Source organism: Lutjanus erythropterus, chromosome 23 (genome assembly GCF_056507025.1).
Source record: "Lutjanus erythropterus isolate fLutEry1 chromosome 23, fLutEry1.hap2, whole genome shotgun sequence".
Taxonomy (NCBI): Eukaryota; Metazoa; Chordata; class Actinopteri; order Lutjaniformes; family Lutjanidae; genus Lutjanus; species Lutjanus erythropterus.
In genome coordinates, this window is record NC_139339.1 from 14,077,804 (window position 1) to 14,101,580 (window position 23,777).

At 38.8% G+C, this 23,777-nt stretch overlaps 2 protein-coding genes across 2 annotated transcripts; one reads left to right on the forward strand and one right to left on the reverse strand.

Annotated features, from left to right (window-relative positions):
* The first annotated feature begins 1,901 nt into the window (after positions 1 to 1,901).
* On the forward strand, positions 1,902 to 15,632 carry slc7a7 (solute carrier family 7 member 7). The gene is made up of 11 exons (XM_084712617.1): positions 1,902 to 2,056; positions 3,741 to 3,796; positions 5,127 to 5,754; positions 10,649 to 10,774; positions 11,797 to 11,941; positions 12,432 to 12,555; positions 12,646 to 12,749; positions 13,526 to 13,622; positions 13,739 to 13,888; positions 14,114 to 14,297; positions 14,868 to 15,632. Exons 3-11 carry the CDS (start codon positions 5,262 to 5,264, stop codon positions 14,933 to 14,935), a joined length of 1,491 nt encoding a protein of 496 aa, XP_084568743.1. The 5' UTR covers positions 1,902 to 2,056; positions 3,741 to 3,796; positions 5,127 to 5,261; the 3' UTR covers positions 14,936 to 15,632.
* Positions 15,633 to 15,715: 83 nt separating this feature from the next.
* oxa1l (OXA1L mitochondrial inner membrane protein) lies at positions 15,716 to 22,616 on the reverse strand. Its single transcript, XM_084712615.1, has 11 exons — positions 22,459 to 22,616; positions 20,708 to 20,842; positions 20,124 to 20,234; positions 19,737 to 20,037; positions 19,474 to 19,617; positions 18,893 to 18,978; positions 18,446 to 18,610; positions 18,133 to 18,237; positions 17,047 to 17,209; positions 16,841 to 16,921; positions 15,716 to 15,952 (listed from the first exon to the last, which is right to left on the reverse strand). Exons 1-11 carry the CDS (start codon positions 22,567 to 22,569, stop codon positions 15,831 to 15,833), a joined length of 1,524 nt encoding a protein of 507 aa, XP_084568741.1. The 5' UTR covers positions 22,570 to 22,616; the 3' UTR covers positions 15,716 to 15,830.
* Between the last annotated feature and the right edge of the window lie 1,161 nt (positions 22,617 to 23,777).

The following is a 23,777-nucleotide window of genomic DNA, read 5'->3' on the forward strand; positions in this document are numbered from 1 at the left end:
TGTTTTTCTGTCATGTAGAGACAGACTAAACTTTGAAAAGCACATTACAGAGAGACTGATAAATGCAGACTACTGTCACATCAGTGGAGCATCAGTCTGAAGACAACAACCATTCATACATACAGTCTATGAATCACTGATCAGACTTGCATGGTGTCTTTGGCACCCAACAATGATTTACAGCTCCATAATAGAGGAGACTGGGGACAGTTTAAGATGATTACATATACCATACTGTTCAGAATATTTATTTGAAAGGAAGAAGCCAGATGTGGACAGCTGAAACACAATCAAAGGATGCTTGTAACATGTTAAAAATACATAAAATTTCACAAATAAATTTTTGCTGTCTGTCTTAATGATCAAAGTATTCTGAAAATATGAATTGTTTTACAACAGTTTTATGGTATTATTTATTTGTACTATAATATTCTAATAACAAATAAAAGTTACTGAGTTTTGTATGTTTATTCAAGGAACATTGGCCTAGCTTGAGTTAATGTGCCGTGTCTGCGAGACAGAAAGAATTGCACAATTTGCAGCGTAACAAACGTTTATAAAGCATATACATATACTAAACTGCAAACTGATTTTTGTGAGCTATACATTGTTTATGCAGAAATTAAAAAAAACTTAGAGGTGGAAAAAGTACACACATTCTTTACTCAAGTGGAAATACAGATACTGGTGCAGAAAAGGATTGTGGCAAAAGTAGAACTTCAACTTCTTTACTCAAGTAAAAGTGAAAAAGCACAGGCTCTGAAATGAGCTCAAAGTATAAAATTAAAGTTGCCCTCTGAAGAGCATCTCTACCAGCTGTTTCTTTCTCCATGATCGAGTCTCCCTCTCTTTTTAGTTTCATCTTGACTGTCCTGCCTGAGATGCACCGATGGAAACATCAAGGAATCATCTTTGTGTTATTGTTCCATTCATTTAGGCTGAAATTAATCTTGATAAGACACAAGATAAGATCAAACTTTACTAAACCTGAAGGAAATTCTTGTGCCACATTGCTCCAAAATTACAGTAGAATAAGAAGAATAACAACAATAGAGCAACAAATATGTGAAATATAAAGTGTATAAGGAGTAAATAGAAAAGAACAGTGCTTAATAGAATGACAATAGATTTAAGATAAGTTAAGTACAAAAGTACCAAAATAATAAAAGCAGTAGTGATCGTTGTATTTAAAGTAATATTAGCAAAAAAAAGTTAAAATTGCACCAGATAATCAATGCAAAGATAGCACATGATATATTGTACATGAAACATGACATTGAACATAATAGAAACCTGATATATCACATTACAACATCACATTGAACATAATATTGCCATAATAATGAAAAATAATATTGATGTTGACAGCAATGCTGAACATAATATTAATATTGTTAATGTTTGGAAGGCATGTACGATGATGCAAAATAAAAATAATCAGTAATTCCCCTCAAAGGCATTAAATCTAAAGTAACAAGCTTGTTTTGAAAATGTCATAAAAATCAATGCTCTTTACAAACTACAATATATTAATATAATATCCCTACACTCATGGCCTTGATGTTATTTTCAGTGTAACACTTATCAGAGGAGTACAGGTAACAGTTTACTTCCTCTGATGGTGATGACACCGGTTTGATGTGCTGATAATCTAATTAAAACTTTTAATTCCTCAGTGAAATTTACTCAGGAGACACAATGAGAGGCAATTAAACTCCCCCCTCCTCCTTCCTGTGCCAGACTCGTTTCCTTGGTAGTGAAGCGAGTACAAAACGCGTCTGCTGCGTTTGAGGTCTCGACACGGGATGAGAAAGCAGAAGCACTCTCCTATATAAAAGCCACGAGTCTATCACATAGTCAAGCGGAGGAGGAGGAGGAGGAGGAGGAAGACGCAGGCTTCTTGTTATTGGCTGTTATAAAGAAAAAACAACAATGAGAAGACGAGCTGCAGAGAGGAAGATTTGAAATTACACATTATTCTGGAACAATTTGGACACCCAGGAGGAAACGGACACTCAGAGACACACAGAGCTGGAAGTTGACGCGTCTGGAGGAGGTGAGTGTCCACAAAACAGCTGCTTCTACTTCAACACTGTTAATCTGTGTAGGTGGTGAATCACTCATATCTGCAGTCAAGTTTACAATCTCGGTTTATCATTTATTAACCTGTTTGCAGCGCTGGGCGGGTTACTTCAAAAATAGAGTCCGATACAGTTACTTACCTGTTAAAAATGTAGTCAGTAACGTAATCCAAGTATAACAATATTTAAATGTACTTAAAAAAATAAATAAAAAAAGACTCAAAACAACAGACAAATGTGAAAAATTATGCGTTTACCAAAGTCCACAATGATGTCATCAATGTCTTGTTTTGTCCAGAAGCTGAAATCTAAGAATAAGCAAATAAGCAAATAAGTTGTTAGGTTTAGTGGTGTAGCCAGCTGTTCCTTCCTTTGTCGATTGATTGATTGATTGATTGATTGATTGATTGATTGATTGATTGATTTAAAGACAAAAAAAAAAAAATCATGAAATTTCCACCCAGTGAAGCATTTTTTTACACTAGAGGCCATGATAATGAATTGGCAGCTGTGTGTGAACTGTGAATGATAGAATATCTAATAATCCCCCACAGTCTGATTATGCCTTTTTAAATATGTGACTGTAATGGATTACAGTTACTTTTTTGTATCCAGATTACATATATTACATTACACATTACATGTAAACCATTACTCCCCAAACCTGCCTGTAACTCATTCATGTGTTCATTCAATTTAAAAACATGAGGTTTGACTTTAAGTCTTTTGACTTGAAATGAAGAGTTGAATGAATGTACAGTAGATAGTTCAATTAATTCATTAAATTAAGTTTGTAAAGAAACATAATCAACATATCAGCAGACTTCTCAGCGTGCATTGTTTGAGAGTTAATGGAGATTAAATTTGCTTGTTGGTTCAACTCAGTATCTTAAGTTTATTCAACGTGTTTTCTTAAATACAACTGAATTAACATTAAGTTTATTTGACTAGAAAGTTGTTTTGAATTATTACAGACTTTTTAAAGTTAAAATAAAATTGTTGCATTTTCACAAAACAATAAATAAAATAAAATAACGAAACTCAAAACAAGAATACTCCTGTTTTAACAATTAGAAGTGCAACAAATAGTCGACTATTTGATAATCAATTAATTGTTTTGAGTCATTTTGTAAGAAAAAATGTTCACATTATTTGATTTCAGCTTCTTAAAAGTGAATACTTTATGGTTTCCTCACTCTTTTATGACAGTAAACTGAATATCTTTGGATTATGGACAAAAGAAAACATTTAAGGGTGTCATCTTGGGCTTTAAAGAAACAGTGATTACCATTTTCTGATGACTAATGACAATTAGTCTAATGACAATAGATGCAACACATGACAAGTTTTTGAAAGAAAAAAAAATCTGTAAGGTCAGAAACTGTACTGTTCATCTGTTACATCTAAATAACATAATCAATGAAGAGCCTCCATATGTAACTCAAACTGATATGAATCCCCTTTACAAAAGGAGCTGAAGCATTTCATTGTACACTTGAGAGGATTTTCTCCTCCCTCCAGGATGTAACCTTGAGTAACTCATGAAGGGCTACTTATCAGCAGCTTTTGGACCTTGCTCTCTCCTCGCATCTCAGTGTCTGTGGCACGCGTTTGATCACATGCAGGAAGACTCAATCTACTGTCTTCCTTCCTTTACAGTCACTCTTTCATGAACCCACGTGCTGCTGCTGATCTGCTGTCGCTGCTGCCTCAAGGTATCTGAACTTTTAAAGTCATTCTTCCCACATTTGTCTCTAATCCTCATTTGTGTTGATATTATCAACTTATCTCAGTCTTCCTCACTCTCTTCTATCTCTCTCCCATTGAATTACTTACTTAATCTGTGCACCTCACTGTTCTTCTCTATCTAAATCTTAGTTTCAGAGATATTTCTGTGTTTCTATGCTCCATTTTCACTACAGTCACCATTCGTGGTTATTTGATCAATCCTGAAGAGACATTTTTGGTGATTTGAGGGTGAAAAGTCACCTGGGTTAAAAGGTTTTTGGTTTTATGAAACAGCTGTAATGTAGAAAAGACTTTGATCGTCCACACACTGGATAATGCTCCAATGAACATTTATTACTAACATGGTGGTGTCTTTATTACACATGGTGGTGTAGTAATACATGTTCATGGGAGCATTATCTAGTGCGCAGACTCTGTATTTAATTTTTTAAATAGAAACTTTAACTTTAACTTTTCAGTATAATATGTCCATGGCTGTTATGTAGCATATCCTTTTTCATTCAAAACTCCAGTGACAATTAAATTTTTGGTAATTTGTAGGTGAAAGGTCATTTGGGTTTAGAGGTTTTTAGTCCAACAAAACAGCTGTAAGGTAGAAAAACTTTTTGAAATCACGTGAAAACAAGACTTAAATCTTAACTTTTAGTCTTGAACCAATGTTGCCCTTCAAGGTGGTTAATTTGCAAGTTTGTACATTAGATTGCGGGAAGTTGGAGCCTGTTAGCACATTAATTCAGTCATGCAGAAAGGTGAGTGAACATGCTGCCCAACATGTGTCTACCTCATCACCAAACTCCATACATTGCTGAGGATGGCAGACTTTGGAAAACATGTGACCAGCTGCTGTGCTGACACCCTCAAACTCTACATGTGTGTGTAATATAGGTGGATTCAGCTAATATGAGTTAAAATGTGTGTGCGACTCCGTCTGTAATTCTTCCTCAGCTTTAGACGTATGGTCACTAATGAAGAGCCAGTGTTTTCAGGCATGTTTGCTCCTCTCCCTCTCTCTCTGTCAATACACTCAACCTTAAAAGGCCATTTGCTGAGCGGCCTAATGGCTCTCCAATCCACCAAACTGCTGTCAAATCCAACAGCGCGTACACTCCAGTGGCATTCTGTCATCTTTTTGCATGTTTGTTCTCGCATTAGCGGCTGTGGCATGTAAATATGTTTTTGTTTGACTAGATTTGGACAGGATTGGAACAACACAAGTATTTGTTGTTTGTGTGCTGTGACAAATCAGTCTCCATGGCAACAGCATCATTGATATGACCATGTGTGTTTCCTCCACAGATGGCAGGAGATGATCAGAGATAACTGGAGTTTAGTTCTAAGGTCCTCAGTCGCACATCAAGCGAAAAACTCTCCATTTGTGACTGGAATCTCGTTCAGAAAACAGTTTTTATCAATTCAATAAATAAACGAACAATGGCATCCTACAGCCCTGCCCCGACACAAGAGGCGTCTAATGGCTGCCCTCCATCAGTGAAGTCTGAAGGTTCGGACGAGTCCATGAAGCTCAAGAAGGAGATCTCCCTCGTGAACGGCATCTGCCTGATTGTGGGGAACATGATCGGCTCAGGGATCTTCGTCTCACCCAAGGGTGTCCTCATCCACAGCGCCTCCTATGGCCTCTCTTTGTTGGTGTGGACCATCGGGGGGGTCTTCTCTGTGTTCGGTGCCCTGTGCTATGCCGAGCTGGGGACCACCATCACCAAGTCGGGGGCGTCCTACGCCTACATCCTGGAGGCTTTCGGGGGTTTCATGGCTTTCATTCGCCTGTGGACGTCGCTGCTGATCATCGAGCCGACCAGCCAGGCTGTCATAGCCATCACGTTCTCCAACTACATGGTGCAGCCCATCTTTCCCACCTGTATAGCTCCATACCTGGCCAACAGACTGCTTGCTGCCACTTGTATATGTAAGTACGCATCTGGAATGTGAGACAATGTGATTGGTTAAGATTAGGGTAAAAATATGAAGGCGAGCCAATCAGAGACAGAGTAGGGCAGGTCATGACTTTGCCCTCCTTGGAAAATAAACTGTTTCGGGCTAGTCACAATAAAAGGTCACTCTGTGCTTTTTCATCTTGAAAAACATTTATTAGCTGCTGTACTATGGTTGTTACAGATATCTTATTTTCCCCTCAAAGGCAAAGTCATGACCCGTCCCACTCTGCACTTCATCGGCTCATACTCATTGCCTTCATTGATTAGGTTAGTTAGGTTTAGGCATGAGGATTGGTTATAATTAGGGTAAAAAATATCAGGGTAAGCCAATCAGAGAGTAGGGTATAAATCCGGTATCTGTAGCCCTGTGTGAAATACCCATAGCTCAGTGCCAAATAAATGTTTGTTTTCAAGATGAAACGGCACATTTTAGAGTGTCCTTTTATTGTGATAGGTGGATGGATAATCTTGGAAGAGGAGGAGTGCTTACTGACAGTGACTTGAACAAATTTGTGAGCAAAATGTGAGATAAAAATAAGCCTTTTGTGTGCATGGAAGAAGCCTTAGATTTTTTTACTTAATCAAAAAAGTATTGTATGTATATTTATGTTGAGTGTATATGTGTGTGACACTGAGAGAATGAGAACACCACCAGACAGATGAGTCAGTATACAAGTGAGTGAATGATATAACCACAGTTAATTTACCATCTAAAAGAGAGCACGTGAGTTTTATAGACTAGAGAAGTGAAAAATGGTGACCCCACTGCTGCGTCAGCAGGGAGACTCACGGACATCTGACGAAAGAGGAACTGAACAATCCCTAAAACCTGTGCAGCATTTACGAAGAGTAAGGGGAAAATCATTTTACTCAGCCTCAGACCACTGATTTGGTAATCCTTGAACGTGAGGGCTTGACTCAGTAACAGCAATAAACTTTTCATAATGGTTGAGGCAAACTTTGTATATGGATGTGGCCCAGATTGCTGCGGCAACTAGAACACAATGGCACGGATAAAGAGCAAAGCTGACAAACTGAATTAATCAAACTAACAAGATTGCTGCGAGAAATTCACAAAACTGCTCACCGAGGCAACCAAACACAGCTTCAGAGGTGAAGAAATACCAACACTAAGGCAACGAGACAAGAAGCCAAAGGACAGAAAGCTTGTTAAAGGGATAGCTCAGATTTTTTAAGGTGAGGTTATATGAGGTACTTCTCCATAGTCAGTGTATTTCATGAAGTGTACGGAAGTTGGCACGCCCTCAGACTGGAGAAGCAACAGAAGTAGCAGAACAGAAGCTAAGCAATGTACTGCTGTGGACGGGATCATCAACACAAGGTGTTTTAGCCACTTAAAAAAGGTCCACCTAATATATAAGTCAAGTATCACTCTCTGCAAAGCTGACAGACTCCTTTGGCAAAATCAGTAATTTTACCTCATAAAACACGGGAGGTGTTTGCTGCCACTGCCTCAATATGTTAGTTAGTTTGTGTTATTGTTTGACTTTGGTGACTCCAAACTAACCTTTTAAAACATAGAAATCACACTATAACACAAACTAACTAACTGATCGAGGCAGTGCTAGCCCAGCAACTTATATATGACATTCTGCGTCAAAGCAAAGCAATGAAAATATTCTAAATATATATAGCGTACACAGCAAACTGATATTGACTGACTTACATTTAAGTGACTAAAATAAGTGTTACTCCAACACCGAGACTTCTACAAACTAGGGTTGTGCTGACCGCCAGCTGCTGAAGGTAATTTACTGATTATGGATAGGTGCCTCATACAAACCTGCCTTAAATAAAATGTTACAGACAAGCCCTGACATTAAGATAAAAAAAATACTCATATTGTGCTAATCTGCAATAAATACTGCTCATTCATCCACCCACCCACTTGAAAGGCATGCATGAAGGAACAAACACTTGTGCCATGTACCGATAAGCAGTGCTCAGAGGAGAAGAAAGAGTGCTGATAGCTCTAAGGTAAAGTCCTTCCTACAGTGAGACTCTGACCCGAGAGGCTAATAACAGGCTACTGACAGCTCAGCACAGGAGTCAAGATTAAAACCAAACTAAGCACATGGGCCTAATGAAAAACTTTTGCTCTCTGGAGGTGTCCTGCTTGGCATTTACGATCTGATTTTGTCTTCCCTCTGTGTGTCAATTTTATTCTATTTTGGCTGAGATTAGTACAAGCTTTTGGCCATGCTCTTATTGCTAAAAGTTAATTATTTAATATTTTTTCCTTAGCTCCAGGCAGAGCTTCTCATGAAAATTTTAGTTAGCTTGGTTGGCACAATTTCTATGGAAGCCAGAAAAATAGATGAAAAGTTATGTATGATAAATGATGTCACAGGGCAAAAGTTCCATAACAACCGTTAAGCATAATGTAATTCAGGTGGTTTGAGAGAAAATACACTTCTGTTCCTCCTCTTGGCTCTGTTCTTGGTGTAAACAGTGAAGTATAATTAAAAAAGAAATAATATCTGTCTGGTCACGGCCTAATGCAGTAAGGTTCTCAGGGAAGCAATTCGTCAAAATAAAAGTCCTTTGCTACTACTCTCGGTACTGCAAAGGACCGAAATGCATTCAGTGATGTCAAACGTATCAGAAAAGCACATTCACCGCTTACAATCCTCACATGACTAAGATTTGCAGTTGAATTATGAAGTGGGAAAGTCAGTTAGCATTTTGCTTCTTAAGTCGTGTGACAGAAAAAAAACAAAACTTTTAACTTTTACAAAACTTATTTTGAAAAATCAACATCTGACGTCCTGGATGTCAAAACTTCCCACCTGCACGTGAGTTCACAGTTTCAAAGAGCTCCATTTCACTTCACATCTGGACCATATTTGACCTCTATTACCAGTCAGCCAGCTTCCTAAACCTGATCTCACACCTCCCACCCTTCTAACCTTTCACTGTCAACACACCACACCTCTCCTTCTGTGTGGCAAACTCTCCGTCTCCATCGCTGATCACTGGTCGCCTCTGTCTTGTTGTGTTTGACCCGTGTTGACAGGAGGCCTCCTGTCGGGATCAGACTTGTTATGATCCTCTAACTGTCAATGTGGTGGAAGATGATAGTGTTATGATTCTTCCCCTCTCTGCGGCTGGTGGTCAACATGGAGGAGAGGGCGGTGATGTAATCCTGTCTTGGTGTCTTTCTTTAAACCTGTGGGTGATGTGGAGGTCAGTCTGTGAGTGAGAGCACTCTGAATGAACTTGTAGATAAAATTTGTCCACTCAGCTGGTTTGCAGGTGAAATTTGTTTAATCAGTGCTTATAGAGTACAGCAAGGAATAATTTTATCTTGAGAAGGTTTCTGACAGAAATGAGGGAGAAAGTGAGTGATATTATTACAGGAATTTATGTTGAACTTGGTGCTGCTCCTTAAAAAGATAGTTGGGATTATTTGAAGCAGGGTTGTATGAGGTATTTATCCATACAGCTGAATGGCAGTCATTAAAACCTCAGTTTGGAGAAGCAGAGAGGAGATCTAGCATAGCAGCTAAGCAATGAATTGCTCTATTTTAGCCACTTAAAAAGAGCCATATAAAAATTAATATCATTTTAAGTGTATGCTATATTTAGAATATTTTCACGGTTCACTGGCAAAATCAATAATTTTACCTCAAAGAACATGTGAGTTGCTGGTCTACCGCCACTGCCTCAATCAGTTAGTTTTATTTTGCCAGCCACCACACATATTTGCCATTACCTCTCAGTCAGACAGTCATTTCCACAGGGAAGTATTTAAGCCTAATATTGGTCTCTCAAAACCAACCCGACTCCGTTGGCAAAATCAGTAATTTTACCTCATAGAACACAGGAGTTGCTGGTCTGGCTGGTCTGCTGCTGCCTCGATCTGTTAGTTTGTATGTGTTTTTGTGTGACTGTGTGGTAAAAGCAAACTAACCTTTTAAAACACCAAAGTCACACCGTGGGCAGCAGTAGACCAGCAACTGAGGTAAAGTGACTGATTTCACCACTGGAGTCTGGTTGAGTGAGACAATATTTGGTATATATAATGGTGATTTCCCATTAGAAAATGCTGCCTGACGGTAAGGGAATGTGGTAAAAATATTCTATATATGGTGTACACTTATTGATTTTGTTATGTGAGCCTTTTTTGAGGTAGCTAAAATACCTTTTGTTGCTGACCCTGTCCCTGTCCACAGGAGTACATTGCTTTGCTTCCATGCTGGCACTCCTCTCTACCATTTATTGTAGAAAAAACGCTGACTTTGGATAAGTACCTTATACAATCCAACTTCAAATAAACTGAACTATCCCCTTAACAACTGGATCATTCAAAATGAGCAGACATTCTGCCCCTTACTATCACCATTTATGAACTTCTGCAATATTGTGCTGATAAGAGGTCAGAGTGAGATAAACAAGAAAGAAGCAAGAAAACATGTTTTCCAAGAAATCCCTTCAAAGTGAAGGATGGCAACAAGGAAAAGTAGCAGTTTAGACCTGCCCGGTCATTCGGGCTGTGGGTCAAACCAAGCTCGAGGCAAGGTCATCAGATCAGTGGTGGTTTCACAATGCTCCTTTATAGCTTTAAAACTGTCATGACGGTACCTGTGTGTGAGAGGTTGTATGTGCTGCACTCAGCTGTTTCCTCATCTGAAAAACAACAGGCCAGTCTGCTTGAGTCAGCAGCAGCGTTTCCTTAAATCAGCCGACTACTCTCACACGGAAACACGCTGGCTAAAACTCACAGTTTACAGAGCAAATGCCAGCCGCTGAGACTGTTAAAGGATTTGTTTCTGTGTGTGTGTGGGTGTGCATGATGAGTAATATACACATACTTACGCACATGCTTTTATTGCTTCCCCTTAGGTTTGCTGACATTTGTAAACTGCGCCTATGTAAAATGGGGCACCAGGGTCCAGGATTTCTTCACCTATGCCAAAGTCATCGCTCTCATCGCTGTCATCATCACGGGCCTGGTCAAGATTGGACAAGGTGCTAAACTCCTCTCTTTCAACTTAAACAACACAAAAAAGATCATACAATTTTATTAAAACCAGTGCTTAGATGCTTTAAATGATGAGCTTAAAGGGATAGGTTGACTTCAAGGTACTTAAAGGCACTATCAGTAGTTGTCGACACACAGCCAGTTTGGAGAAACAACAGAAGAACTGATGTAGGAAGCTTAGCAATGAACTGCTGTGGACAGGATTGGTAACAAAACACATTTTAGCCACCTTAAAAAAAGCCACCATTAAAGAATGAATATCAGTTTAAGTGTATGCTATATTTAGAATATTTTCACACCTTTATCTTGCCATCAGAGAGCCTTTTCTGATGGAAAACCGCTGTTATATAAACCATAATATCACTCTCTCCAAACCAACCAGACTGCACTGACAAAACAGTCATTTTAGCTAGGAGAGCACAGAAGTTGCTGGCCTGCTACCACTGGTTAGTTTGTGTTATAGTGTGATTTCCACATTGAAAAGCTTAGTTTGGAATCCCTGAAATCATGCAATAACACAAACAAACTAATAGATCAAGACAGGGGTAAACCAGTAACTCCTCTGTGAGGTAAAACTACTGATTTTGTCTATTGAGTTTGGTTGGTGTGGAGAAAGCGATATTTGACTTATATAACAGTGGTTTCCTGCCAGAAAAGGCTATCTGATGGTAAAGGTAAAGTTGTGAAAATATTCAAAATACTGTGCACACTTAAACTGATATCTGTTTGTTCAAATTTAGAGGTGGCTAAAATACATTTTGCTGCTAATTCTGTCTACAACAGTCCACTCCTCAGCTTCCTACACCAGTTCTTCTGCTGCGTCTTCAAACCAGGATCATGCTGATCTACTGTAGGTAATACACTGACTGTGGATCTCATACAACACAAACTCTAAACTATCCCTTTAAGGTAATAACTCCTCCAATGTTAAAATTACTGTACAGAGATTAGGAAACTAGTTCTTCTGGTGATTTCTTTATATTTAAATAACTGTGTTGACGCTTTCCAGGTCAAACACAGAACTTTGAGGGCATGTTCGAAGGCTCCTCTCAGGATCCAGGACACATTGCTCTGGCTCTGTACTCGGCTCTGTTCTCCTACTCTGGATGGGACACCCTCAACTTTGTCACAGAGGAGATCAAGAACCCAGAGAGGTGAGGAGATCAAGTTGATATGAGAGTGGGTCATGATTCTTTAATGTATTTCTTTTTTTTATTTGGTGCTTTGAGCACCACAAGCTCAGTGCAATCTAATTCCATTATGTCCAAGAGAACGCATACATGTCTACAGCTGATATCTCCAAAACTCTGCAACCAAAACAATCTGGACAGATAAATAGCACTATAGGCAGGAAGAAAAATATTGATTTTGGGATGATCTGTCCCTTTAAGTATTGTACTTAGTTACATTCCATCGCTGAAGACTACACATGTGATTGGATCACAAGCCTCTCCCAGAGTTCCCAGGAAGATTAAGTGACAAACACCCCCACCTTATCACAATCCCCATCCTCCCTTCACCCACGAGGTCGATCTGCTCTTGACCCACAGGCTCCTGAGGAGGCCTGGGCTTCCAACAAACACTTCATCTTTCTGTACCTCATTGCTTCTGCTTCCCTCTGCTGTTTGTTTGTGTGAACTGCAGGAATCTGCCACTGGCCATCGCTATTTCCATGCCCATAGTAACAGTGATCTACATCCTGACCAACGTGGCCTACTACACTATCCTCCCCATCAATGCTATCTTGGACAGTGATGCTGTAGCTGTGGTAAGTGCATCTAATTATCATTAAATTACCTTATATCGGCTCTTAATTCATCAAGTGCAGCTTTAACAACATTTAATTTTCTCTCTCCAGACGTTTGCAGACCAGGTGTTTGGTGTAATGAACTGGACAATCCCCTTGGCTGTGGCTCTTTCCTGCTTCGGAGGACTCAACGCCTCCATCCTGGCGTCCTCCAGGTGAGTGATTACACTTATTAAATATTTGGTAACACTTTTTATGATGTCCATATCTGCAATGCGTTATAAACATACTTAAAATGTGCAATACTGTGCTTACAGCACTGTATAATTATAATTACAAGCACTCAAAGTCCTCATGCTTTATATCAATAATTATAACACATTGTAGAGGGTTGAGTGATTTATAAGGTAAACATTTCATAATAGCTCTGTGCAGTTGAGCAAGCTTGCTGCCCAGTGAGTCTACTTTCTCCTTTCTTGTTCCCTGTTGGATATGTTATGTCAATGTATTTTTCACATCAATGACCACTAAAAATTGACACAAATTAGACAACAGATGCCCATTTGACAAGATTTTGTCCCAGGGTCCCTCATCTGATAAGATTTTTGCCTCCAGATATAGAAAATGCAGCAGGACAATGACCCAAAGCACACCAGCAAGTCCACCTCTGAATGGCTCAAAAAACAAAAACAAAAAAAAACAAAATGAAGGTTTTGGAGTGGCCTAATCAAAGTCAAACAATTCTGCTAAGAAGAGTGGGCCAAAATTCCTCCACAGCGATGTGAAAGACTTGCCAGTTATCGCAAATGCTTGATTGCAGTTGTTGCCACCAAGGGTGGCACAACCAGTCAGTAGGGTTAGGGGGCAATTACTTTTTTACATGGGGCCAGGTTGGTTTTTCCTGACATTTCATTTGTCATCAGCACATTGACTCATTGTCACTCTACCTTCACTCATCACCACTCTGTTGCATATATTTGTGTCTCAAAAGGTTGTTCTTCGTGGGCTCCAGAGAGGGCCACCTGCCCGACTACCTGTGCATGATCCATGTCCACCGCTACACTCCCGTCCCCGCCCTGCTCTTCAACGTCAGTCATCCCTCACCATCTTTTCTTTCCTGTTGTCTAATGGTTTCATTTAGTTGCTGTGTACTGCATCTTCAGGAAAACCCTTCCCTTACGATGTTTGTTGTGTGTCTCCACAGGGCGTCATGGCTCTGATATACCTGTGTGTAGAAGACGTCTTCAGGCTGATCAATTACTACAGCTTCAGCTACTGGTTCTTTGTTGGTCTGTCCATTGTGGGGCAACTTTATCTGCGGTGGAAGGAGCCAGACAGAAAGAGACCTCTGAAGGTAACACACACACACATACACAGACAAAAGTACCTCATGCAATTCCACTTCAAATAATCCAAACTATCTCTATAAATTGTTCTTGTATTTCATGGTATTTCATTTCGTAACTGTGGTTTTGAAAGATGTTATTGAAATAAAGTTTACCTTCTTTCTTTCTTACATATTTGATGTGATAATTCAGACCTTCATATAATCTTTTTTTTTTTTTTCTTCCTCCCTCAGCTCAGTCTTTTCTACCCCATCATTTTCTGTCTCCTCACCGTCTTCCTGGTGGTGGTGCCGCTCTACAGTGACACCATCAACTCCCTGATCGGCATCGCCATCGCCCTGTCGGGAGTGCCCGTTTACTTCCTCTGCTGCTACACTCCGGCACATAAGAGGCCAATGTGGGTACGGAGGCTCATCGGTAAGAAAGAACCAGATTCCCTCATTGTTTCATAGATTAAAACCATTTTTGTTGATTTTTAAAGCAGATGCCTCTGATTGATGAATGAACAGTATAACAAACTCTGCAATTTATTTATGGTCAAAATTATGTATTAAATTACAGAATTGTGTATTAATTTAAGCACATTATTATATAATTGTATATTTCTTAAATATGTGATGATTTATGTATTTATAGAATTAATTTCAGCTCTTAAAACTGACCATGACCATGAACAGTTTTCTCTTTCTCTTTTGATAAGTGAACACATTTTCTTTTCAAAAAAAAAAAAATCTCATCGACAGTAAAATAACATTAGATTTATCAACTGACAACTAATAGACATTTTTGCTGATTTGTAGATGTTGATTTAAAAACTTAACTCAGTCATCCCACTGAAACTAAATAACAAAAGTCTATTTCTTCAACCAGACATCACAGTTGCAAAGTACTTTACTTGGACATAACACTGAGCCGCTGGTTTTTAACTGATATCAACTTAAATTTAATTTGGTGTCAGTGTTAACTCTCTGTCTCCACCTCTTTCAGCTAAATCTGGCATACTGATTCAGAAGGTGTGCTACTCTGTTCTGACTGAAATGGACAAGGAAGAGTAGACGTTTGGTTATAACATCCTGCCAGAGAGACTGACGACGCACAAATGTAGAACCTGAACTCATTCCGGGCCGGTCGCTGCTGCCATGAGGCCTCGATGAACGAAAACGTTTGGGCTGGAGCTGGACCCCCCCTGCTCTCTGACCTGTCAATCATCACCCGGTCATAATGTTAATGAATGCATGAATGATGGCGCTGCCCGGGTGCTTGTTGGCAAGATTTCACTCTGGCTGACTGAGACTTCAGAGAGAACATTTCAACGCACTCCTGAAGAACACCTGTTTCTATCACAGAACTGTAGAGAATTATTTAATTCATATGTAAAGGCGAGTATTTCATGTGAAATCAAATGCATGTAGTACCGTTTTAATTTTACTGTAGGGTGGCAAATTACTTTAATGGTTAAATTGTTTAAGTGGACAGAAGAACATCTTTGAAACTAAAAGCACTGCTGACCATAGAAACCTTGGTATTATTATTAATATTATGTGCACAAAGGAAATCAAGCAGTAAAGGAGATTATTGTGGAGAAAAAAGCTCATAAAACATTTTATACTGTGAAGTGCAAGGTTTAGAGAAGTGAAGGGCTATTTTTACACAAATTAACTCATTGTTTTCTGCAGTGACTGAGAAAAAAGTTTGAGACAGTTGAACTGCAAACACGTATTTATAATAAAATTACTTGTTGACAACATAAAATCAACTTGTCTCTTTCATTCTGCTCCAGGGATGTTCCTGTGGAGGAAGACTTGTCAAAAATAACAATATAAACACAAAAGTGGTTGTTTGAGGCAGATTTTACATTTTAATTAGAATAATACATAATGACAACCCTCTGTTCCATCCATAAATATGTACATAAATCATTATTACTGTCAAGATATCAGCCTATTTGATTTATCCAATCGTGTCCTTCCATGGCCTCGCCTTAGCAGCAGCGGCCTTGTTTTTAGATGATGCCGCAGCCATGGGTGGGGTCTGCTGCACGGGATTGTGGGTAAACGTCTGCCTCAGTGGACCTGCAGAGAGGAGTGAAGAGAAGAGTGTGTGATCTCCATCCTACAGAAGAGTCTTCAAAAATATTTTCTTCATATTGCATTTTGAGAATAAACTTTCAATGAGTGTCTGGCTTAAAATAAAATAAATATGTATAATATATCAGAGGATGAATATTTTTTGCATTTTGAGAATAAAGTCGAAATACCATTTTGACTTCATTCTCAAAATTCATCTACTGCCTTATGTTGCACAAATTATTTCACTGTTAAGAAACAAGTTGGGCCCCTTAAAATTTTTTTGAGAACAATGGTCACTAAGGAACCTCTAGGAAGACATAAGTGAATACTTAAGAAGCTAAAGGCAAACAGATTACAGGGTTTTCCCTTACAACACAAAGTCCTTACAGCATCCTGAGATGAAAATTTAAGGTCAGTGTTAGTCTTCGTGGTTTTAAGCAACTGGGAACTATTTTCGTACCATCACCATTAGTGTAATTCTTGCAATAACTGGCTCTGGCCACAAGGGGGCGCACCCACTACATTTCTACATTAAGGAAAATACACTTACAAACTGTGAAGGATATTTTTTAAACTGCACATTTTTATGTTCAATTCAATCACTGATGATTTTTTAAAGGCCTAAGTTTAAAATAAGCAGTACATTAGTTTGCCAGAGCTACTAATCCAACAAGTAATTTTGAAATTGGAGGAAGTCGGCATTAACAGAGATTTTTTTCCTCAAGTCATGGAGGTATTGTTTACTTTGTTTGTTTTTTTGCCATCTGTACATTATTTTCATCCTTTATTCTTACTAGAAACAACTCCAGCCAGTCATTTCTCAGTGGCAGACGGCTGAAATGAAGCCAAAGTCTGTCTATGTGAAGCTGATGAAGTGGTGGTGAGACTGACCTTTAGCTGCCAAGTCCAAATGATTTTTGATTCTCCTCTCCCTCTCTTCCAGCTGCTGTGCCAGCTGAGCGTTTTTCCAGCCTGGGCAACAAAGACAGTGATAATCAGTGTTGTACTTGATTTGTCTCCATAAGTTAAACAATATTGCTAAAAACCAATTCATCAAAATGTTATCAGTTCTATTGGCTACACGTTTGGACACTAACCCTTCTTCATGCTTTGGATGAAACCGTCATTTTGAGGCAGGGCGGAGGCCGGGTGAGTGATCCTCTCTGGGATCCTTAACCGATCTCTGATCAGTGGGTGTCTGAGCAGGGCGACTTGACCCAAAGAGAAGCAGTTGGAGGTCAGCCAGTAGGTAAATACTGCCTGAAGTTTGTTTGAGGAGAAAAGGATTTTAGACATTGAAAGTAAAATTTGCAAAAGCAGCACTGGTTTTAAAGGGATAGTTTAGAGTTTTTGAAGAGGGACTGGAGGAGGTATCTTACATAGTGTATTACCAACAGTAGATGCTGATTTAACACGCCTCCAGTTTGGAGAAGCAGAGACGAGCACAGAAGATAAGAAATAAACTGCTGTGGACAGGGTCAGAGGCAAACTGTATTTTAGCCTCCCACACTGAAGCCCACCAACAACAGAGCAATATCAGTTAAAGTGTACAATATATTTAGAATATTTTCACTACTTAACCTTGCTGTCTAACAGCCTTTTCTGACGACAAACCAATGTTATAAAAGCCAAATACTGCTATTTGAAAAATCACTATTTTTACCTCATAGAACACTAGAGTGTCCGTCGTCGGTTACTTCATTTGTGTTATTGTGTGACTTTGGCGAATCTGAGCTAACCTTTTAAAATGCAGACGTCACACAAAAACACAAACAAACAGATCGAGGCAGTGGTAGACTGCGACTCCTGTGTTCTGCAAGCTAAACTTAGTTTTCACCAATGGAGTTTGGTTGGTTTAGAGAGGGCGATATTTCCTGCATTTTCCCGTCAGACGAGGCTCTCTGACTGCAAGGTAAAACAGTGAAAATATATATATACACACTTAAACTAATAATGACTTATTTAGATGTTCATTGCTTAGCTCCCTACATCAGCACTCCTGTTGCTTCTCCAAACTGAAGGGGTGATGAGCACCATGGATAAGTACCGTATACAACCACACTTCAAATAATCCAAACTATCCCTTTAACATGTTTAAGATGTATTTCCTCTTCTTACAGTATGAAGTGAGGGGAGGTTAAGCCACTAGATCAAAAACTGATGTGAGTGAACAACAGACTGACCGTGGGGAAGTTGATGGTGAGGGGGAGGATGACGAGGGGCATGATCCTGAACACAGTCTTCATGGCTCGCAGGTTGGGGTTATCGATGCCAGACTCTGCACCCAACTGAAAGAGAAGACAATGAAGTGATTATGAAGGAAAGCTCATAATTTCATCCAACAGATTATAACAAAACTGATTGTTTATTCTGGATGGCTTGATAAGAGCAATTAAAAAAAAATTTTTTTTTTGGCATCAGAACACTTCAAAAGTACAGATTATCAGGGTTGGAATTATTTTTCTGTTACTGTAAGTTGGGTTAAAGGCGCATCACCTCCAGGATGAAGAACATGGTTCCAGTTACAGCCAAAGGCAAAATATAAAAAGGGTCTGCTGCTGTCAGGTCTGGAAACCAGAGCAGGCCTCCTGTCTGTAAGCTTGGCACCGGCAGGTAGGCCATCTTCCTCAGTGCGATGAAGAAAGAGATGAAGACTGGTGCCTGCAAGGACACACAGATTAGTGATTTGATCAGACATCAAGTGTGAAAAAATTACAAACAATAATACGCCTTTTTTGATTTTTTAAACAGGAAAGTACGTAAGTGCAACCTTGTTGTGGAAGTCTAGCGGTGAAACTATCGACTAATCGTAGGGACAATAGCAGGCTTATACCCACAGTCTACATCCAGTGAGTCAGACCAGTTTAAGCCAAAAACACAATTTAATTGTGCCACAGCCCAGTATAATATAAAGAGTGAACCAGTATAAAGAGATCAACTTACCTGCACCATAGGCACAAGGAAGCCTCGGAGAGGATTTACATCGTGCTTCTTCTGGAACAAGTTCAGGTCAGAGTAGGCTCTGGCGACTGTAACATGCAAACAACAGCTCATGACAAGTTGACAAGGCTTACAACATAATTATAACCTAATTGTAACTGGAACCTCCCTGTATTACCTGCTGTCTCAGCAGCATTTTCATCTGATTCTCGATTATGACACTAGGTGGCGCACTTTACCACCACAAGCCAAGTAACACCCACACTTTACTGACACTAACAGTAAAGGCACTAACAGGAAAAAATGTAAAATTTGTCAACAATTAACACGTATCGATAATAATAAACTATATTAAGATGACTTTGGTTAAATCACAGATTTTTCTGGGCTTGAACATTGTTGGAAACACTTGGGCAAATGTAAGTACACGACTCAACAAAATATCCTAACAAAGCTCTAGTTGTTTTTTGACATTTTAAGTTCAGGTCAAAGTAGACTTTGGTGACTAACATGCAAACATGATTAATGATACACAATGTGACTAAAAAGACAAATGCAATGACGAAACAGGATTGAATTATTACATTCATATTTGTTTCCGCTCTGTTTGGCCTCATTCATTCTGGTTGTGAGTTTGGTCATCTCAGGCAGAACATTATTGAGCTTGGCTGCCTCCCTCTGGCCCTTCACTATGACTGGAAACACGGCCAAACGAGCCAACACCGTTCCTACACGGGAGCGAGAGTTTAATAAAAAAAACAAACAAAAGAGAGAGACGATAAGAAATGACAAGAGAAATACAGAAGACATCATCTGAAAGCTCCAGGAAATTATTTAAATAGCTCACCTACAACGATGGCGCCCCACCAGGGCAAACCAAGATCCACATGAAAGAACTCCAACATGTTCTGGATCAGCCCCACTGGTGTGTAGCCAGCCAGTCCCAGCTCTGCTAAACTGGTTTCTGTGGTTGCAGCCTGCAGGACCTCCACTGCGGTCGGAGCAACGTCAGTTACCTGCTCAATGATCGGCTGTGTTAAAACAGGGGTGGGGTCTGCGGACACAAGCTCAGGGGAGGCGTCGACAACTGGAGGAGGGGGAGAGATGTCCACTACTGTTGCTGCCATGGAAACTGTTTCCACTGGGATCTAAAAAAAATGGAGTCAAATTATTAAAGTAAGAAGGTAACTAAAGGCCTCAGACAGATGATTAAGCTTAAAGTAGTCCCAGGCACCTGTTCAGTGATTGTTTGTGCGATGATGGGGATTGAGTCAGCAGGTGGAGAAACTGGAAGACCAGTAGCTTCCACCACTGGAGCTGCCATGCTTCCATCCTCAGGTGGGATCTGGAAATGTCAATACTATGATCAATATCAACATGGTACAGGTGCAACAATTCATTCAAACAGTTGTTCAGTTTCACTCTGATATTTTAGCCAAGATTCTGTGTATCACAACATGATGCTTCCAATAGAGAAACAGACAAAATTTAACATCTCTACAAATGTAAACTATAAAACTAACTGCAGGGAGTAGTACAGCTAAAAAAATCATTCTAAGGCAAAAGTTAACCTAATAAAACAGTTAAAATAACTCCAACCATAGTCATTTTATTCACATTAAACAATAAACATTAAACAATTCTTGTGACGCAGGTTTCAGTTATTAGTAAAACAGCAGCACAAATCTACATAATGTGTTTCTTAATACTATTGCCAAAAACAGATATTCTCCTGCAAAATAAAACCATAAATAAAAACTTTGATGCTGCTCAACATGGAGCTTTGCCATCAGATTGATATCCTCGACACCAACTTACCTGTGAGCTGTTGTGTCTGACTGCCACGGCGTTCACCCAGAGGAACTTCCCATGGTGTCTGCGGCCCAGCAGAGTCCTGACAGCAGGACTGTGACACTCAAACACTGTGTGCAGATGGGATTTCAGGAGCAACCGCTGTTTGTAAATCAAAGGCAAAGAATGTCAGGTGGGTGCACACTTAATAATAATGATAAAAAGAAGAATAGAAACTTTATTTACTAAAAGGTTGAGTCACAAGGTGCTTCACAAAATAAAATACAATACAATATAGGTGCAAATATAGTGAATCATAAAGAAATAAAACCACACATTTTAAAAGAACATCATACACAGGAAAAGCAATTAAAAAAGAGATTTCAAGAAGTGGTCAAAAATAGACAGATAAAACAAAATATAATGGGACAACACTAAAATATTTTCATAACCACAGACACAAGCCAGGATTGGAGTGTATTACACAATCAACAACAACCCAGTGACACATACGGGGGCTGAAGATGTGTCACTCAGCATCGCTTAGCGGTTAGGAAAGTGTTTAGCTAAACTGGAACTTTCAAGGGTTACATCAGAGCAGCTTTCTAAGTTTAAACAGATAGGAGCAGAACTGATTAAGTTGAATAAGCATTATTTTGATAATCAATTAATTACTGAGGTCATTTAAGCAAAAAGGTTAAATTTTTTGGCTAAAGCTTATAAAATATGAGGACTGTGTTAATTACTGTGGGGTGGATGTAATCAGCAATTAAGTTGAGATGTTTTTTTGATTTGCACGTTAACTAATTCAAAACAACAAAGATTAATCAAATGAAAATAATTACTATTTGCAGCCTTAAATCTGTGTGCTCTGTCAAAATGAGCATAAGTTCAGCTAAAATGCAGCTAAACTCTGCACTGTAACTAGGGATGGGTATTGAGAACTGGCACTAAAGCGGTACTGGTTCCTGACTAGTTTTTAGTCACGAATTTTAAGTGGTGAATTAATCAAACAAATCATATGTCTAAATAAAAAAAAAAAGTCAGATAATCCTCTTACTTGTGGCAGATGTGACTTAGAATGTCATTACAGAGTATTACATTGGGTTGACACTTATAATAGTGTTTACTTCACAAGAATACACGATGGAAGATTTTAGTGATTGATTTGATTTGTTTAAACCTTAAATTGATGAAACTAAATCTCAGAAAAACCAGGCGTGCAGCAGGTCCAAATTTAACCACATATACGGTGACCTCTAGTGGTATTCAGCTAGAACAGGTGACTTCCACAGGACACAGCCTCTAGGTTTAGACTAAACAACAGGTTACCTGCATACACAGCTATAACAATAACAGAATAACTAATCGGATTCTTTTTAACTTCAGGAAAAATTATGTGGTAGTTGTTGTCAAAGCTAGCAGCTGCTAAGGGAGCCCTGCTAGCGTGCAGAGCCACACACATATATAAGCTAGCAACTCCTCAATAATGTAAAGGCTCCTGGTGATCTCATACAAGCTTTGCCGTGACTCTAGCTAAACTGTTCTTGTTGTTCTTTTTTAAAACCTGCTGATCTAACATTTATATATTAATGTCAGAGAGCTCAGTCTTCATTAAATATGCTGCCCGAGTCAAAGTCACATAGAAGGCATGCACTCAGAACTGCGCATTGAGGATGCTAGCCGGCTAGCGAGTTAGCCGGAGAAAGCCGCTGCTTGTGTCTTTGTTTCTGACACACGCATAAAACACCACATATGAAAATGTAAAGAAGACCTACGTGGTTAAAAACATCTGAAAGAGGATGGCTGCCTCGGCTCGGTTTCCCAGTTTGTCTCAGAAAACATCTTGCTAGGCAACCCGGAGTCACCCCACTCCTGATGGCAGCCATGTTGGAACAAACAGACTGCTACGGAAAGCGCGAGGAGACAATCTTCCTGGCATTTTGCATTACTGAAAGTGAAATTCAAATCTCTGTGCTCTTTAACAGTGACATAACAAAGATGTTTGACTGCTTCATGTGGAGCAGAACAGAGGTTTGATCCTCTCAGATGTTCAGTCTGCCTCACTCACATGTGTCTGAGTCAAAGGCAGCTTTATTTATATCTCAGACATATATTTCCTGCTACAAAGTCTTTCAAGTTCACTCTGTAAAAATTCTAATTTTGCAGAATTTTATTTTACATCATCATCATTCTTATTCTTCTTCTTCTTATTATTATTATTATTATTATTATTGTTATTTTATTGTTTCTGGTATTTCTAAGATACAAGAAAAAATATACACAAATTTAGAAATAATCAGTGAATGTCTTGTCATGTCTCAATCTTCTCTTTTTAAATATTTCACACATTTTTTTTTAAATCACAGTCACAATTGTACATGACAACACAACAATCTGACTCAAAGTGAAAAAGTATAAAACCTAAAGCATCAATAACATCAGAGGACACTGAAGTAATACCTTTTATTTTACAAGTATAGTGAGCTGTTCAAACAGCCTGATTTATATAAAATGGTAATCTACAGCAAAATAAACATTAAAAATTAAATAAAACATTGATACAAAGATTTAAAGTTTAATTAATTTTTTATTAATTGTCTGAAAGCACATTAGTGTTACATTCAGTGTCGTATATATCTGCGAACAATTTAACAAGGAATATTTGACCATAAAACATAAAAGTTCAGTAATTCTCTTTAACTGTATAAACTGTAAATTTAAGGAAAGTGAGCAACAAAAGACAAAAACTGTGATCATTGACTCTGTGAGTGTGAGTTCAAATGTTCTTCTCAAAATAATTATGTAAGTCTTTATTTTAACAAACTAAATAATTGTTTTGAGACAGATTCTCGTTATTATGCCTTACAAGATCTTTTCTTTCATCACCTTTGCGGAAAATGGCTTCAGTACTAATAAAGTGAACACCGATGTGTGATCTTGTTTTTCCTGGCCTTGACTTAAAGAAAAGTTTATTTCTGCTAGTATTTTTTACTATCTAACTATTACAGGATGATGAAGCAGCACTTTAATCTCTGCTCTCATTAAACCTAATTATGCAGAAACAATCTTCTGGAAAACAGGAAATGTTGCATTT

Excerpts from the sequence above, each read along its gene's own strand:
- oxa1l (XM_084712615.1), bottom strand. The coding sequence starts at position 22,569 with ATGGCTGCCATCAGGAGTGGGGTGACTCCGGGTTGCCTAGCAAGATGT. Across the intron at positions 20,038-20,123 it reads CACAAACAATCACTGAACAG|ATCCCAGTGGAAACAGTTTC; the intron begins GTGCCTGGGACT and ends CATTTTTTTTAG. Across the intron at positions 16,922-17,046 it reads CATCCAAAGCATGAAGAAGG|GCTGGAAAAACGCTCAGCTG; the intron begins GTTAGTGTCCAA and ends TTTGTTGCCCAG.
- slc7a7 (XM_084712617.1), top strand. The coding sequence starts at position 5,262 with ATGGCATCCTACAGCCCTGCCCCGACACAAGAGGCGTCTAATGGCTGC. Across the intron at positions 13,889-14,113 it reads ACAGAAAGAGACCTCTGAAG|CTCAGTCTTTTCTACCCCAT; the intron begins GTAACACACACA and ends TTCCTCCCTCAG. Across the intron at positions 14,298-14,867 it reads GTGGGTACGGAGGCTCATCG|CTAAATCTGGCATACTGATT; the intron begins GTAAGAAAGAAC and ends CACCTCTTTCAG.